Source organism: Enoplosus armatus, chromosome 1 (assembly GCF_043641665.1).
Source record: "Enoplosus armatus isolate fEnoArm2 chromosome 1, fEnoArm2.hap1, whole genome shotgun sequence".
Taxonomy (NCBI): domain Eukaryota; kingdom Metazoa; phylum Chordata; class Actinopteri; order Centrarchiformes; family Enoplosidae; genus Enoplosus; species Enoplosus armatus.
Genome location: NC_092180.1, coordinates 116,498 through 135,632, shown reverse-complemented (window position 1 = coordinate 135,632; position 19,135 = coordinate 116,498). Strand labels below are relative to the sequence as shown.

Below are 19,135 nucleotides of genomic sequence, written 5' to 3'. Positions count from 1 at the left end.
CATTTAATGAGTGACGTTATGTTTAATGAGTGACGGGGGACGTTTGAGTGATGGGGGATGTTTAATGAGTGACATTATGTTTAATGAGTGACGGGGGACATTTAATGAGTGACAGGGAACATTTAATGAGTGATGTTATTTTTAATGAGTGACGGGGGAACATATAATGAGTGACATTATGTTTAATGAGTGAAGTTTAATGAGTGACGGGGGACGTTTAATGAGTGACGGGGAACATTTAATGAGTGACGTTATGTTTAATGAGTGACGGGACGTTTGATGAGTGATGGGGAACATTTAATGAGTGATGGGAAACATTTAATGAGTGACGTTATGTTTAATGAGTGACAGGGGACATTTAATGAGTGACAGGAAACATTTAATGAGTGACGTTATGTTTAATGAGTTACGGGGAACATATAATGAGTGACAGGAAACATTTAATGAGTGACGTTATGTTTAATGAGTTACGGGGAACATATAATGAGTGACATTATGTTTAATGAGTGACGGGGGACATTTAATGAGTGACATTATGTTTAATAAGTGACGGGGGATGTTTGATAAGTGATGGGGAACATTTAATGAGTGATGGGGAACATTTAATGAGTGATGGGGAACATTTAATGAGTGACGTTATGCTCAATGAGTGACGGGGAACATATAATGAGTGACGGGGAACATATAATGAGTGACATCATGTTTAATGAGTGATGTTTAATGAGTGACAGGGGACATTTAATGAGTGACGGGGAACATATAATGAGTGACATTGTGTTTAATGATTGACGGGGGACTTTTGATGAGTGATGGGGGATGTTTAATGAGTGACATTATGTTTAATGAGTGACGGGACATTTAATGAACGACGATATGTTTAATTAGTGACGATATGTTTAATGAGTGACGGGGACATTTAATGAGTGACGGGCAACATATAATGAGTGACATGTTTAATGAGTGACATTATGTTTAATGAGTGACAGGGGACATTTAATGAGTGATGGGAAACATTTAATGAGTGATGGGAAACATTTAATGAGTGATGTTATGTTTAATGAGTGACGGGGACATTTAATGAGTGACGGGAAACATTTAATGAGTGACGTTATGTTTAATGAGTGACGGGGGACGTTTGATGAGTGATGGGGGATGTTTAATGAGTGACGTTATGTTTAACGAGTGACGGGGGGCATTTAATGAGTGACGGACACTATAATAATGTAATACTACTGTTCTTTCTGAATGAAGTCAGAAAACACTGAAACATACACATGAACCCACATGATGCTGATTCCAGATCTGAACATGTTTTTGTGCATCTGTCGTCCGACAGGCCGATCCCAGTGGTCCCAGCTTCCAGACTCTGTTCAACAACACTGAGCAAACATTGAAGGTGGGTGGAGGAGGTTTCCATAGCAACAGATTTTGGGGGGAGGGAGTCATGAGCAGGGAAAATATCAGCACTAACAGGAGTCATTTCAAGTTGACACAGCTGATAGAGAGAAACTCATGAGATTCTTTTGGCCAGTTAAGACTGATTTCCAACTGGTAGTAGACAGTTAGCCCCTTTACTACCACTAAAAATGGTCATAAAAATTCTAAATGTTTAAAAAGTATATAATATTAAATATAATCACAGGTTCACTGTCAATGTTATTGCAGCTGTTCAGAAACTGAAGCTCATAAAGCTGAAATAAAACAATCCTTAAGTAGATTTGAATGATATTTGTGTTTCTGCCAGTTAGTGACAGCCAGCTGTTCTCAGATGTCTCACAGCTGATTACCGGGTGGTGTTTCAGGTGGAGTTTTCCTCACTGGACTTCCTCCTTCACACTAAAGCTCTGCTGTCAACCATCATCTACCTGAACAGTGCCATGCCGCCGCGACTCACCACTGCCCGCGACCGAGACGCCAAAAAAACGGTGGAGAAGACCGGACAGGGCCCGACAGGTGAGTCCAGACTATCAGTTCACAGGTGTGTCAGTAATGTTCTGTGTCTCTGAGTTGTTGTGTTTCTGCTCTCTCTGCAGTGTCTAAAGGAGCCAAAGATGATGCCGTGTTCAGTTTCAAGTTGTTTGCCATGTTGGGTTGTTTCCACGTGGAGGTGTGTGACGATTGCCACAGCATTGCTGACATTAGAGTCCAAGGTACGAAAACATGGTTTAACACAAACATGATTTAAAATGAACTGACATTAGATCATGTGTCACCTGACCGTCTCCCTCCCTGCAGGAATTGATGCGTCGGTGTTGGTACAGGCGAAGGAGACGGAGGTGTTCGCTCGACTCAGAGACATTGTGGTCACAGATGTCAACCCCAAAAGCGTCCACAGAAAGGTCTGGAACACAAAACCTTTAATGTTTAATCTAAAATAAACTGATCAGCTGTGAGCTCTAGTTTTTCTCTCCAGTAATATACTTACCAAATTCAATCTGTTCAGCCTCAAAAATGTCAGGTTTGTCTCTGACTTATGGTTAGTTTATAAAATGACCCACAGTTTGGCCCCACCCCCTTTAAAACACTTCATTAAGCTCATTAGCAGAATTACAAGGACCTCAACTCAGGGCGACTGTGTCCCCTCAAGATCTACAAAATGATCTATGATGCTAAAATGGTGAATAAAGGAGAATCAAGAATACAATCATTAATTTTAATCTCATGAATCTGTATTAACTAATCAAATGATCACAACTGATCATAAAATGCATCCTGTCACTATGTACACTGCTTTTAGCTCTATCTCTGTATAATGCATTACATTTCAAGTGTTTATTATAAATCAAATAAACTTGTGAATCATAGTTTAAATTTGATTTCATTTTAACAAAAGTAGTAGTTTGAGTAGTACCAGGATAAGTATTAGTATCAGTACTTATAGTACTCATTTTAGCAGTAGAGTGATAGAAGTAGCAGCTGTGGTTTTCATGAGCTCTATGATTTAATGCCCCCCCCCAGGCGGTGTCCATCATGGGTGAGGAGGTGTTCAGCCTAAAACTCTCCTTGTTTCCGGGGGCGACGGAGGGGGAGGGTTACAGCGACACGTCAAAGGTGGACGGAAAGGTCACAATGCGCCTGGGCTGCATCCAGATCATCTACCTGCACAAGTTCCTCATGTCACTACTGGTCAGATATTATTATTATATGTACATATACATATACACATACAGTACATCTACACATGTACACACACACACACACATAAATACACATTAACATATATTTATATAAACATCACATGGGCTGTGTGTATTTGGTGGTTTCTGTTCTCCGTTGCATCAGTTTTGTTTACAGTCTATATTTATTTCAAAGTATTATTTATATATTTGCTTGTACTGAGTGTTTCATGTTTGTCTCTTTCTCTGTCTGATCATTTAAACACTAAATCACTACACTGACTGCAAAAACATGAGCTTTTATTACCTTCATCATATTGTAAATTCTCAAATAATGGCTATGTGTTAGACATCCCACAATGCAGTGCTTCACATTTGATACTGTACGTAAGTTACACTGGTGACAGCACAGCTGTGAGTGTTTATTATGTAGACAGTCGCATCACTGATGTTTTGGTTTGAACAAACACCTGTCAGTTCATCACTAGTTCACTTTAAAGTTGTTACATTAGAACGAAGAGATGTTTTTACAATTTATGATCATGTTTATGTGATACAAATCTTCACTTCAGTAAAAGCATCAAAGTACAACAGAAGTGATCAAAAAAAAAGAGTTTTAAATAATTAATGAGGTACAGTAACCGAAGGACACTCAATTATTCCAGGTAAAGTGTCATTTACAACTCAGCACTTAGCATCGACATAGCTCGCTCAGCTGCTGAACTGTCGCAGATTTAACCATCGAGACCCCAGTAGAGTTCTCGAATGCTGCTGCAGCTTCACTGAGAACCCTTACATAAATGAGTATGTTCCTACTCAATCCAAACAAACAGCTCTATCTCAAAAACAAACAAAACTGACAAAGTTGTTTTCATTTTCCTCTTTAATTTGATACCAAATATGTGGCATGTGTAGCTTTTTAGATCAAGTTTGATTCAACACATTTAAAAAAACAAATAAAAATAAAAATTCTGAAATATAGAACGGGTGCTCAAGGACGCTATTGGGTCTAGAGGGTTAAGTAAAAGGTGAACCCTGTTATTAATTATAATACGCCACAAACGCTTCTCTAAATACTGAACTGTCATTGGCTATTTAGGATGAATTAGAAATTAATACAATGATACTAAAATATTCTAAGATATTAAATAGAAACGGGACAAATGATAAAGTCAGGTTCTCTCTTCAGTTCAAAGGAATAAAAAGGTACTTGTTATTAGAATTACCTATAATCTCTGAGGTGTTTGTTATTCTCTATGTAATCTGACTCTTGTGTTTCCCGTTGCATGTTTTTCTCTACAGTTTCTTGTCTCTCATGTTTCTGGTCTTGTTGATGTGTTTTGTTCTTTCAGGCTTCTTTTAGCTTTCACTGTGCGTCTGCTGATGAGGTACCGCTTCCAGCATGCAGCTCTGAACTGCATCAAACCTTCTGCTTAGCTTCACTCAGCAACTCCACTGCACCTTCAGTCCACCTTAAACATCATCTGGTTTAAGTTTATCAATAGGTCATGGTCTCTGTCAATGGGTTAATCCTCGTCCTCAAGTCCATGTCTGGTTTTTAGAAGTGTGAACCCAGTCTGACATTGAGGAGAAAAATACCACATTTACAAACATCCAAGCAGAAATGTGTTTTACACAATCCTGAAAAAATAGAAAATGATATGTGACAGGATGGAGATGTCGATCCATCCAGAGACTAAACGTGCTGCTGATTCATCTCATGTCAATAATTTTAGCATCATACAGTAATGCAGCAGCTGATGTGTTCAAAGACACTCCAACATCTGAGATTTGAGAGTCTGCTGTTGATCAAAAACATTATGCTTTTCATAGTCTGACTCACCGGATGTAGGCTGCTGTTTTGTGTCTGTGGTTTTAACGGGTCCAGTGAGTTCCTCCAGAGCTAAAGTGTAGGTGGACTTCACCTCAGTTATGTTTGTCTTATTTAACAGTAAAAGTTGTAAAATATTTTATGTGGTGTTTTCTTTAGTGGGGATTTAACCATTTAAATGCTAGGGCTCGCCTCCCCACGTGCAAATGTTCAACCAAAACAAGTTCCCCCTGACACTACAGTTGTGCTCATAAGTTTAAATACCCTGACAGAATTTGTGAAATATTGTCCATTTTTTCAGAAAATATGTTTGATCATGGAAAAACTTTTTTTTCATTCAGGGTTAGTGGTCAGATGAAGTTATTTATTATCACGCAATTGTATTTGCTCTTTTTAAATCATAATGACAAGTTGAATCACCCAAACAGCCCTGATCAAAAGTATACATACCCTTGAAGTTTTGGCCTGATAATATCCACAAGTTGACACAAACAGGTTTAAATGGCTAGTAAGGGTAACTGTCCACACCTGTCACCTGTTTGCATGTAATTAGTGTCTGTGTATAAAAAGTCAGTGAGTCTCTGGGCTCTTGACAGACCCCTGCACATTTCCTCTAGTGTTGCACTGACTTTGCTGGATTCTGAGCCATGGGGAAAGCAAAAGAACTGTCAAAGGACCTGCGAAAATAAGGGGTTCTGTTGATACCAAGCCACGGTCGGGTAGACCAACAAAAATTTCAGCCACAACTGCCAGGAAAATTGTTTGGGATGCAAAGAAAAAGCCACAAATAACTTCAGCTGACATACAGACTTCTCTGCAGAAAAGTGGTGTGGCTGTTTCAAGATGCACAATAAGGAGACACTTGAAGAAAAATTGGCTGCATGGTCGAGTTGCCAGAAGAAAGCCATTACTACGCCAGTGCCACAAAACAGCCTGCTTACAATATGCTAAACAGCACCTGGACAAGCCTCAAAGCTTCTGGAACAAAATCATTTCGAGTGATGAGACTAAGATTGAACTTTATGGTCACAACCATAAACGTTATGTTTGGAGGGGCATCAACAATGCCTATGATGAAAAGTACACCATCCCTACTGTGAAGCATGGAGGTGGATCTCTGATGTTTTGGGGGTGTGTGAGCTACAGCGGCACAGGGAATTTGGTCAAAATTGATGGCAAGATGAATGCAACATGTTATCAGAAAATACTGGAGGACAATTTGCACTCATCAGCCCAGAAGCTGTGCATGGGACGCACTTGGACTTTCCAACATGACAATGATCCAAAACACAAGGCCAAGTCGACCTGTCTTTGGCTACAGCAGAAAAGAGTGAAGGTTCTGGAGTGGCCATCACAGTCTCCTGACCTCAATATTATTGAGCCACTTTGGGGAGATCGCAAATGTGCAGTTCATGCAAGACAGCCCAAGAATTTACAGGACCTGGAAGTTTTTTGCCAAGAAGAATGAGCAGCTTTACCATCTGAGAAAATAAAGGGGCTCATCCACAGCTATCATAAAAGACTACAAGCTGTCATTGATGCTAAAGGGGGCAATACACAGTGTTAAGAACTAAGGGTATGCAAACTTTTGAACAGGGACCATCTCAGTATTTTGACTATTGTTATGCTTTATTTAATGATTGTTCTTTTTTTAGATGCCTCATAGTTTAGTTTGAGTCCCATTTAAAATAAAATAAATTTATTTATATTATTATAATATTTATTATTTATTTTGCCTGATCATTCATGTTTCAATGGTATACATTTTACAAATTCTGCCAGGGTATGTAAACTCATGAGCACAACTGTATATAACCTGTGTTCAGACCCGCCCAAGACGATTGTGATTGGTTTAAAGACAGACAAACACGCCAGAACGTTTTTATCTTCTATCCCAGAAGGACGATGGGTTGAGCCAGACCTGTCTCCAAAGTGTGGAGAGGATTTGCTATAGAGACTATGCTTTTCATAACATCCATGTTTGTTTATTGTTTGTTTTGTTATGTTGATTATCAGCCAACTTGGCTCAATATAACACTTCAGCAGCTCTCTTAAATCTCAGATGTCTGAGCGTCCTTAAATTCAACAACTAGTTTCACCATCATGCTTGATGATGAAATAACATAAAGATCTCTCTGCTGAAAGTTCATTAGCTGCCTGAGAGGAAGGAAATCAGTTTTCATATTTTCACATTTATGATTAAAACATGTAAAACCATCAGTTTTCCAGCAGCAGCAGATGTGTGTTGTTTATTTGTTGGTGACCACATCTGGACAACTCAGATTCCCTGAGAAAGTTGAACACAAACTACGTCTCCCCTTCCACTGTTAGCTGTGACAAAATAACCTGAGATTGTGTTCATTGTAAAATTATTATTATTTATAAATAGGCTTATATTTTACTAGTCTATTTTTTATCTATCTCTAGATAGCTAATTCACTCTCTGGATTAAGATATAAAGTTTCTTTTCTTACCACAACCCTCGTCATTAATCTCATCTGCACTATGTTTCCGCTGTTTTTCAGAGGTGGAGAATTTTACAGCAACCTCACCGTCACAGAATCCTCTAACGTGTTTCCTCCTGTTATTTAAATTCTTATGCACAAGGAGTCTTTTTACCAAACCGTGACTTCAGCCTTGTGAGTCTGGTTAATACACCACAGTGTACCTGAAAACACCTGGCCCTTAAAGCTTTAAACTCCACCCATCTGAACCTGTGAGAATGTCAAAACAAGCGCTCTGAATGTTTGTAGGTTGCATTTGATCTGACAGGTTGAGCACAGATAGTGAGATGCTTTTCATGCACGACTTGCAACAGTTATCAGAGCTCACTTCCTCCATAAGTGCTATGCAAATCACTCAGCCATCATCATTACCCCACTACCCCTCCCCCCCCGCCCCCCAACATGACTTCTGCCTGTGTGACCTCACTTCCTTGAAAACTTGTTGAACTTCCTTTTTGTTTCAAAAACTTAAAATTTGATTATATGAAACTATTGGTTCATAAATATGTTCAGTTTTTGCATTTACAGAGTGAAAACTTTTATTATTTTTTAGAAAACCAGCTGATGTGTAAATGCAGAAACATTTGTGAGCCAGTTGTTTTATTAGAAAGAAATAAACCAGATTAAAGACTCTGGTGTTATTAGTCTGTGGTTCATATCATTCATCTGAAGGTTTATGAAACAGAAATGACTGTACGGTCAGTGCAGGCAGTGAACGCCTCACATCGGCTCCCTCTGACTTTGCTCCTTCTTGGTGTTTCTCTCCAAGTCTTCATCATGTGACGCTTTGTTGTTTGTCGTTACACTCTGGATTTATTTTGCTCTTCAGATGTTCGTCGATAACTTCCAGACGGCTAAAGAAGCTCTGAGCACTGCGACGGCTCAGGCGGCGGAGAAGGCGGCATCCAGAGTTCGGGGCTTTGCCCAGAAGAGTTTCCGTCTGTCTATGGACATCAAGCTGAAGGCTCCACTCATCATCATCCCCCAGTCCTCCACCTCCCATAATGCCGTGGTGGCGGATCTGGGTCTGATCACGGTGGGAAACAGCTTCTCCTTGATGCTGGCTGAAGGTTTCTCTCTGCCGGCGGTGGTGGAGAAGATGGACGTCAAGCTGACTCAGCTGAAACTCTCAAGGTATCAACACAAACCCTCAGAATAAACTCTGAGAATCAATATTTATCATCGTCTTGAACTCAGTAGAAGTGGAAGTTCGGAAAAGGATGTAGTTTAGCCATCCTGAAGGCACACCAGCATTTAAAACATTTAAAACATTTTGCCATGAATTGACTTAATTTCAATCGACCCGCTGTGATCAGTGGATTCACTCAAAACACAAGAAATATGCAGTTTTTTTGTGTTGAGTTCAACTTTGGTGAACTTTGAACTGTGAATTGTTGACCAATGACGAGCGGTGCTGACAGAGAATCCTGCATGGAGGAAACTATTGTAGGAGACAGTAGGACATCATATACAATTCAATTCAATTCAATTCAATTTTATTTATATAGCGCCAAATCACAACAAAGTCATCTCATGACACCTTACAAAATAGAGCAGGTCTAGACCGACTCTTTATAATGTTATTACAGAGACCCAACAGTTCCCACCATGAGCAAGCACTTTGGCGACAGTGGCAAGGAAAAACTTCCTTTTAAGAGGCAGAAACCTCGAGCAGAACCAGACTCTAGGTGGGCGGTCATCTGCTTTGACCGGTTGGGTTTGAGAGAGAGAGAGAGAGAGAGAGAGAGGGGGAGAGACAGATAGACAGACAGACAGACAGATAGGCAAAGATGTATGGCAGCACTAGCAGTAGAAATAGCTGTAATACTAGCTGAGATTAATAATAGCAGCTTTAATAGTAACAGAACTACGACTAAACATATCGATATAGCTTGTCATTACAACATTTACACAGGTACTTACAGCTAAACAACAAGGGAACTAGGCCTAACAGGATCTTACAGATCTAACACATAAAGCAACTACAAAAGGCTTTTTAAGACGTAGGATGTTCAGCAGTAGACACTCCCCAGGCCGAACACACAAATCCAGCCAGTCACACAAACATAGCCACACAAAACAGAGGAACAAAACTAGACATAGATCAGGAAATATGGCCAAGGCCATAACACAGCTTTTAATAAACTGTTTGTCCTATTTGCAGACGAGCTAGCGTGTTAACTGTTGAAAATTTTAAATTATATATAATCCTGAGAACAAAATATCGGGGTACAAAACAGCCTTGTTCCCAGCTTGCTCTCCAGCTACAATGGTTCACCAACTAACCCTGTGAGAAGTCTAGAACCAAATATGTTGTGAGGATGAGCTGATGAACTTTACTCTGCCTGTTTCTGGTGTGAGTGGGCCTTAAGACAGAGAAAAGAGAAAAATTATATTAAAAGCCTTTATTTAGTCGAGCATATTGGTTTAAAACGGTGACCAGTTTTAACCTTACACAGTCTTCATCAGGGCAGAAATAGTATGAACAAATTGATTAGCTGTGATACTCAAAAACAGCATCATTAAACAAAGAAACTGTAAAAAGGATGAAGTGAATTTTGGTTGTTTGTGTTTGTTTGTGTTCTTGTGTCCTTGAACATACCAACAGGAAGAGTGTTCACAACATTCCCTCATCTGAGCTCCATTGAAACATGATGATGACCAAACGCATAAAAACACAAAGCTGATTAATTGTTGAATAAATGTGTTTTTAGAACCACACTGAAACGAGACTCCTCTCAGCTGGACATTGAAATCCTCCAGCCAATCAACTTAGAGCTGCTCATCACCAGGAACCTGGCTTCTTCCTGGTTCACCAAGATCCCCGGAGTCCAGGTCCAGGGAGTCCTCCGGTCTCTCAATGTACGTCTCACATGTTTGTTGTTGTTGTAAAACTGTGATTTAACTGTTTTTCAGAGTAAGATATGAAACTGTGTCATGTGTTTGTCAGATGAGTCTGGGCGAGGAAGACCTCTGTGTGCTGATGAAGATCCTGGTGGAGAACATCGGGGAGGGGAGTAAAGAGCATAGCATGGATGTTAAAAGACAGGTGGCTCAAGGTAACTTTACTCTCAGTGCATGATGGGAAATCTGCCAGAAACTCATTGTGTTTCAGCTGTCCTGCATCAACACCGATAATATTTTATTCACAATACCTTAGTTAACCTTTTGGTTCTGGTGTGTACCCTGACCTGGTTGATATCACCTTCATTTAACTAGTCAGACACTAAAAGATGATCTGACGACAGGGAAATGTGTTGTTTTTTTTAAGACCTGTTTCCCTCCTCAGAGAAGGCGGAGCTTGCTCAGCAGCAGGTGGAGGTGGTGACAGGATGTGATGGTGTGTTGGCCACCAGCAACGGAGGTCTGACTGAAAACACCATCAACATTCTCCTCAACTTTGAAATCAAAGAGGTACGAAATCTACAAATGCTGCAAGAAGTTTGATTGAGACTTTTTTTTATTGATAAAAGAATGAACCCTCCCAGATAAACTCCTCCCTATAAAACCCGGCCAGACCTCAGACGATAGTGAAGTTAAGTGACTATTGGTCAATTTTCAACAGGACCCATTTGATAACTGCTCATTCTCCCACCTCCCAGGACTTTGGCTGACTCAGATTTGACATTCTTAATTCAGGAAACAAAGGAACTGACTTTACCATGCAGAATTAAATGTATATGAATTATTATGCTATGTTTAACTAACCGTCTGAAAAGTTTTGTCGTAAAATGCTGATGCAGGGACAATAAAACCCTGAACTTTAAAGAACTGGTTACCTGTATCCACTAATCCAGAGCTAAAGGTTGGATGTGTGGTCTTTTTATTCAGTTAATGAAACGGGAAATGTTAATATGCGTTCATATAACCAGTGAATTGATCATAGTGGAAGAAAATGATAGATGAAAGAAACACATATTCCAAACTGATTTTTGTACTATTTAATTTGCCATACCCATATATGGATAGACATATCCATATATGTAGAGCTCTATATGCATGGGGTAAGTGTATGTGTCTTGTGTCATCATAACAAAAACTGAGCTAACAACACACACACACGCGAGTGTATGTGCCTGTTTAGGAGACATGTGTGTGACATGTATGGACCCTGATATTTACTAAGTTTTGTACAAAGTGTTTCACTCATTTAAGGTGCTGTGCATATATGTAAACATATATACAGATATATATATATATATATATATATATGTTTGAATCAGTTGTCGTATACAATTGCCATTTATGCCATTTAAACCTGGATTAACACTGTCTATGAATATCTATATGAAGTGTTTGGTATCTTTCAGCTTCTTTCAGTCGGGCAACATTTTAAACATGAAAGCATTAGACATGTGATAAACTAAATCACCTAAATTCATTCTTTAGAAAAGAAATAATAATATGAATACTAAATAATTAAGACAGAATAGACCTGGGGTTGGAGGAGCGACGTTTCACGTCGTTGACATTGGACATCGCCACCCCTTTCACAGACGACACCCTAAGATCTCTCTCTTACTCTTGCTCCTAACTCCTCTCTGATCTGCCTCATCCCGGGCTTGCAGGCTGTTGGCGGTTTGCTCTGATTGTTCCTCCAACATGGTGGCATTCTGCCGACCACCCTTCAGGCGTCTTATTTATCTGATTCTGTTTCCTCTTAAAGGTGTTGTTGACCCTAAAGAAACCCAGGGAGCAGAAGGAGTCACCTTTCCTGGTCTTTCACGTTGCTCACCTGGGCATCGACACCAAAGTCAGGAAGTATGACATGTGCGCAACAACGTACATCAACAAGATCACCATGAAGTGCCTGGAGTTCAAAGGTCAGAGCCTCTCAGCAGACCATGTTTCGTAATAATAATAATAGTGCCTCTGTGAATGTTGTTACATTATGTTCATTTCTGTTGTGTATTATACTGTCTTTTCTATGATGTCCCAACTACTTCCTGTTTTGACAGGAAGTAGCAGGTGTTCTGGTACACATGATCAAACATATAAATATGTACAGCGATGTTGGAGTTGACGATTTATTTGGTTTCTTGTTTCAGACTCAAGTGGGGAGCCGCTGTGTCTCATCAACTCTTCGGTGTCTGCACCTGAACTGCTCAAAGTGCAGTACTTCAAGGTGATGACATCAGTAACTCACATTTTATTTGATTACCTGTTGAGATACACAGGTGTGCTGTCATCTGTTAGAGCAGGAGATGATTTGTGAGCGCAGAACAAAATATTTGTGATTCAACATTTTCAATCAAGTTGAACTTCCTGTCCTCACTGTTTGACTCTGTTTCCACAGGCTGACCGCTCTGGGCCAAACTTCTCCACAGTCTACAAGAACACTGAACAGATGATCAATGTGAGTTCATCCACACACACACACACACACACACACACACACTTTGATTCTCTCTTTCTTTGATCATCAGTTCATATGTTTGTTATTGAAGCTTCACCTATGCTGTTTTCGGATCAGAAAGTTAATGTTTGTAACTCTTTGGCTCCGTCTGGTGGTCAGATGAACACTGACACTGTGGACAGCTGACAGCAGTGCAGCCAAGTGATTATATGTAATGCTTTATTTTAATGGTCTATAATTTCCTAGTAATCTCAGAGAAATTACTTTGAAAGAACTGTAAGTTACTGACTGTAGGGAAAATAGAAATTGAAAGACAAACTCAATTTAAACCTGTTCAGCTGAGCTACTGTCTTCTGAATTTAAGGCCTCCAGGTTGCACTTGCAATGAGATGAAATTGATAAATTTGAACTGAATTGAATTGTGTCCCAATTTTCCCAATAATTAGTACTAAAGAGTTCTTCAGACTCCTTGAAAATTATTCTGAAGTTGTTATTACACACAGATTATTATTACACTCATTTTGCGTTCCCTTTCTCCAGGTGACCTTCACCTCTCTCGACCTCATGCTCCACACTGAGGCTCTGCTGTCAGCCATCAACTTCCTGTCTGCTGCGCTGTTGTCCAGCAGCATGCCATCTCCAGAAAGAGAGATCAGGCCGAAGACAGAGGACAAGACGGTTTCCACCAAGTCCAGTCAGTACAACACTCACACATGAGCTCATATTTCAGTTTAAGTGTAGAGAAAGCAAAGAACTGCATTGCATTCTCCTCAAAGCCATGAACTAAAACTCAACATGTCAGACTTGTCTTTAACACGTTGTGTTTCCCATCAGCGGTGGTGGTGTCGCCTGCAGATAGTGAAGTCATCGACCTGAAGGTGATGATGACGCTGGGAGCCTTCAATGTTCTGGTTTGCGACCAGAGCTGCAACATGGCCGACATAAAGATCCAAGGTACAGAATCACAGCTTTTTGTCTGCTGTCATTCGTTAACACCAATACTAATTTACCCATTTTGACGTGTCTTTTAGGTATTAATGGCTCTTTGCTGATGCAAGGACCACAAACTCATATATCAGCCCGCCTGAGAGATTTCATCGTCCTCAACGTTGATCCCAAAAGCATCCACAAGAAGGTCAGCCAGTGTCTTACCGTGTTAATGCTGATTACTGAAGGTACTACCCAGGACTACTTTGACATAGTCTGATTTACCTCAAACTACCCTGGACTACTTCATATTACTTCAAATCTGCCTAGACAACCTCTGACCAATCTTATGCAGATGCTGGCTCCCTCAGACTACGCTGGACTTCCTCATGCTACTATGGACTCCCTCAGACTACCCTGGACTCCTTCAGACTACCCTAGACTACCTCAGACTACCATTGACATACTCTACACTATGCTGGACTACCCTATGTCACTCTGGTTTACCATAGATTATTCACATGAACTACTGGAGATACTATCCAGGAGGTACAACCCTGGACTACTTAGGTGTGTACGGTACCTTAGAATACCCCAGACTATCCAGGGCTATGTCCCAGATCGGAGAGCGGTGGCTTTTAAATCACTCGCTCGTCCCTAACCCAACCATTGCACTTCAGAGTAAAACACAGCATGCATCTGTCTTGTCTGTCTTTTCAGTGCAACTCTGCATCAAGATTTAAGATTTATTTAAGGAATTATTACTTTAAAAAGTAACAGTGGCAGTAAAACTGTATTTCACTCTATGATGGTTAAATTTCGCAATTAATCTGCGGTTCACATACATGCTGAAACCGCGTTGGAGGGTCCGTACGGATCACTGATCAACTACATTATGTTACACCACTACAGAAGTCCCTAGAGGATTCCAGACTGCCCTGAAGGTACCACCCAGAACGATATAAAAAATAGTCTCACTACCTCATAGTACCCTGGACTCCCTCAGACTCCCCTGAATTACCTCAAACTACCCAGGAGTTTCTCAGACTACCATGGACTACTTGGACCGTAACTCCATTCTTAAACATCATCAAACATCTGGGGAACTGACCGTATCCTAAATCTTCACAATGATTTGTTTCTGTTCTTTGCTGCTGCAGTCAGGTTGAATAAAGGGCGTTGAACTCTGATTTTTCTGTCCTTCAGGCCATCTCCATCGTTGGTGATGAGGTGTTCAGCTTCACCATGAGTCTGACTCCTAACGCCACAGAAGGCGGCGGTTACACTGACACGTCCAAAACTGATGGCAGAGTGAAGCTGAACGTGGGCTGCATCCAAGTGGTTTACCTGCATAAGTTCATCATGTCTCTGCTGGTGAGTTTCACACAGCTGAGTCAGATTGACTGGTTTTAAGTTAAATTCTCTGTTTGATGAAAGAATTCTAATGTGATTATTTTTACTTAACCAGAGTTATTACAGTTTTAAGATCTTAGTTGTGTGTTATTTTCTGTCAGTTTTTCCAATATACACTACTCATAAAAAGTTAGGGATATTTGGCTTTCGGATGAAATTTCAGAATGGACCTAAAATGCACTATAACCTTTACAGGTGAACTTAATTTGACCTTCTCTAAACTTTTGAATGCACATGTCCAACTGTTCAATGTTTCAGTACTTATTGCATAACATACTGTTCTCTAACGAGGTGATTAACCGCAAAAATCACAACAAGTGTCTGATCCATGAATCGACCACTAAATATTCTGGTTCAATGACAATTTGTATTTAAGCAGTCCTCTTCATCATGCTGTTCACATTTTGACATCATGAGACCAAGACGACACCTAACAATCGATCAACAGGACCTGGCCATTGCGAGGCTTCAAACGGGATGTTCTCAGAGGGAAGTTGCCACTGAGCTTAGAGTATCACAGAGTGTCATCAGCAGGTTGCAACAGAGACACAGAGAGACTGGAAGAGTCACAGAAAGGCATAGAAGTGGACGTCCTTTGGCCACATCCCATGCTGATGACCGCTTCATTGTGAACACTGCCCTGCTGAGCCGGATGGTGAATGCCACTCAACTCCAGGCACGTTTAAGGGAGGTGAGAGGCACCCGAGTGTCACGTCAGACCATTCAAAACCGCTTACATCAGCATGGTCTGCGTGTTAGACGACCTGCAAGGGTACCTGACCACACCACCAGGCACAGGCGTCATCGTCTTGCATGGGCCAGGGAGCATTTACGCTGGACGAGGAACCAGTGGGCCTCAGTGCTGTTGGAGACGTCAAGGAGAACGCTATGCATCAGCCACAGAGACACAGAGAGACTGGAAGAGTCACAGAAAGGCATAGAAGTGGACGTCCTTTGGCCACATCCCATGCTGATGACCGCTTCATTGTGAACAGTGCCCTGCGGAGCCTTTGGAGGTGGTGGTGTTACAGTCTGGGCAGGTGTGTCTAGTCAATACAGAACTGCCCTACACCTTGTGAATGGTACTGTGACAAGCCGATACTACCTGAATAACATCATTAATCCAGTCATTGTGCCTCTGCATGAGCAACACAGGCCTGATTTCATCTTCATGGACCACAATGCCCCAGCTCATCAAGGTCGCATTATCAGGGAACGGCTGCTGGAGGCTGGGGTACCTCAAATGGAGTGGCCTGCACTTTCTCCAGACCTGAATCCCATAGCAAACCTATGGGATCAGCTGAGTCGTCGTGTAGAGGGTCGTAACCCTGCACCCCAGAACCTCAATGACCTGAGGGCAGCCCTTCAAGAAGAGTGGAATGCCATGCCTCAGCAGACAATAAGTCGACTTGTGAACAGCATGAGACGTCGTTGTCAAGCTGTAATTGATGCTCACATGACAAGTTGTTGAGACATTGACATTTTTTGTTGTGGTATACCCACCAATGTTGTTTGTTTCAATAAATAGTTTGAGATGAAGAAATTACCATTGCATGCTTCTACTTAAATGCCCTACTTTCATGATATAATATCACTGTAGCATGAACTTTTTACATTTTCTATAAATTTCACCCGAAAGTCGAATATCCCTAACTTTTTGTGAGTAGTGTAGGTGTTTTGGTTTAGTTTTTGTTTTAATAAGTGGTATAGTTTTTTGTAATTATAGGCAGTTAGAACAAGTGTTAGAAACCAGGAGATCCACTAAAACATATGAGAGTTGCTCTCAAAAGCTTAAAACTGCCACAATGCTACTGTCATTTGTTGAAGTAACTCTTCTCTTTGCAACAGGTTTTGTAAATACAAACGATACATTAAGTCTTATTCTAATAGTTATTCACAGGTTGGTGGTACATCTCAAGGGGTTAGTCTTAATAAAGAAATAAAGAGATCTGTGTTTTGTATTTTTTCCTTAGTTGATAGTGATAGTAGAGATACAGACAGAAAAAATGGAAAGAGGTAGGGGGGGTATGTAACAAATGTCAAATGTCCCCCTACCAGGAATCTGACCATAGACATTGAGTTTATGCGCTTATGTGCCTTAATCATTAGGCCTCCGACCTCAATGTTTGAGTTAGTTTGTAAAAATAGCCAAAATTTGAATGGATTTAGACTTAGGAGCTAAGTCTTTCTCATTGTTTATGTCTTTTCATTCAGAGCTTCACCAACAACTTTCAGACAGCTAAAGAGGCTCTGAGCGCTGCGACGGCTCAGGCTGCAGAAAAGGCGGCATCCAGCGTTCGAGACTTTGCCCAGAAGAGTTTCCGTCTGTCCGTGGACATCAATCTTAAGGCTCCACTCATTATCATCCCCCAGTCCTCCACCTCCCTCGATGCGCTTGTGATGGACCTGGGTCTGATCACGGTGGGAAACAGCTTCTCTCTGCTGCCTGTCGACGGATGCCCGCTGCCGGCTGTCATCGACCACATGAACGTCCAGCTGACGCACCTCAAACTCTCCAGGTCAGTTATTCGATTCAGATACTAAGATCTCCTCCCGAAGCAGCAGAAAAACAGTCTGAAACCAAAGACTCAGCAGCATTTTGTCAGGACTAAAGATGTGAATAAGATTATATTCTTCTCCAGTCGCTTCTTTTCTGCATGCACCTGCACACCAAAACAAGACATATTCACAAGTCAAGAAACTAAAAGAAACTGTTCTTTGTTGTGAACAACAGAAGGAGAACTTAAACATTCATTATACACCGATCAGGCATAACATTACGACCACTGACAGGTGAAGTGAATAACACTGAGTATCTCTTCTTAGGGTTAGGGTTAGGGTTAACCCCACCTGGGATATATTAGGCAACAAATGAACATTTTGTTCTCAAAGTTGATATGTTAGAAGCAGGAAAAATGGGCAAGCATAAGGATTTGAGCGACAAGGGCCAAATTGTGATGGCTAGACGACTGGGTCAGAGCACCTCCAAAACTGCAGCTCTTGTGGGGTGTTCCCAGTCTGCAGTGGTCAGTATCTATCAAAAGTGGTCCAAGGAAGGAACAGTGGTGAACCGGCGACAGGGTCATGGGCGGCCAAGGCTCATTGATGCACGTGGGGAGCGAAGGCTGGTCTGATGAATCACGTTTTCTTTTACATCACGTGGATGGCCGGATGCGTGTGCGTCGCTTACCTGGGGAACACATGGCACCAGGATGCACTATGGGAAGAAGGCAAGCCGGCGGAAGCAGTGTGATGCTTTGGGCAATGTTATGCTGGGAAACCTTGGGTCCTAACCCTAACCCTAACCCTAACCCTGCCACCCATGTGGATGTTACTTTGACACGTACCACCTACCTAAGCATTGTTGCAGACCATGTACACCCTTTCATGGAAACGATATTCCCTGATGGCTGTGGCCTCTTTCAGCAGGATAATGCGCCTTGCCACAAAGCAAAAATGGTTCAGGAATGGTTTGAGGTGTTGACTTGGCCTCCAAATTCCCCAGATCTCAATCCAATTGAGCATCTGTGGGATGTGCTGGACAAACAAGTCCGATCCATGGAGGCCCCACCTCGCAACTTACAGGACTTAAAGGATCTGCTGCTAACATCTTGGTGCCAGATACCACAGCACACCTTTAGGGGTCTAGGGGCCCATGCCTTGACGGGTCAGGGCTGTTTTGGCAGCAAAAGGGGGAGCAATACAATATTAGGCAGGTGGTCATAATGTTATGCCTGATATATACACACACACATACACACACTGCTCAAAAAAATTAAAGGAACACTTTTTAATCAGAGTATAGCATCAAGTTAATTAACCTACTGGGATATTGATCTGGTCAGTTAAGTAGCAGAGGGGGTTGTTAATCAGTTTTAGCTGCTTTGGTGTTCATGAAATTAACAACAGGTGCACTAGAGGGGCAACAATGAGACGACCCCCAAAACAGGAATGGTTTTCCAGGTGGAGCCCACTGTTATGACCTGGC

General features: G+C 41.3%; 1 protein-coding gene across 2 annotated transcripts in view; it reads left to right on the top strand.

Moving 5' to 3' along the window:
• The window catches only part of vps13c (vacuolar protein sorting 13 homolog C), a 98,844-nt gene that overhangs the window by 28,669 nt on the left and 51,040 nt on the right, over positions 1-19,135 (top strand). For both annotated transcript variants that reach the window (XM_070907817.1, XM_070907809.1), the window contains 17 exons: positions 1,337-1,396; positions 1,803-1,953; positions 2,034-2,150; positions 2,236-2,339; positions 2,959-3,126; positions 8,281-8,585; positions 10,166-10,313; positions 10,402-10,510; positions 10,741-10,865; positions 12,118-12,274; positions 12,500-12,576; positions 12,748-12,807; positions 13,348-13,501; positions 13,642-13,761; positions 13,839-13,942; positions 14,941-15,108; positions 17,362-17,666. In XM_070907817.1, the coding sequence (XP_070763918.1) occupies positions 1,337-1,396; positions 1,803-1,953; positions 2,034-2,150; positions 2,236-2,339; positions 2,959-3,126; positions 8,281-8,585; positions 10,166-10,313; positions 10,402-10,510; positions 10,741-10,865; positions 12,118-12,274; positions 12,500-12,576; positions 12,748-12,807; positions 13,348-13,501; positions 13,642-13,761; positions 13,839-13,942; positions 14,941-15,108; positions 17,362-17,666 (2,432 nt within the window). The remainder of the gene's footprint in view (positions 1-1,336; positions 1,397-1,802; positions 1,954-2,033; positions 2,151-2,235; positions 2,340-2,958; positions 3,127-8,280; positions 8,586-10,165; positions 10,314-10,401; positions 10,511-10,740; positions 10,866-12,117; positions 12,275-12,499; positions 12,577-12,747; positions 12,808-13,347; positions 13,502-13,641; positions 13,762-13,838; positions 13,943-14,940; positions 15,109-17,361; positions 17,667-19,135) is intronic.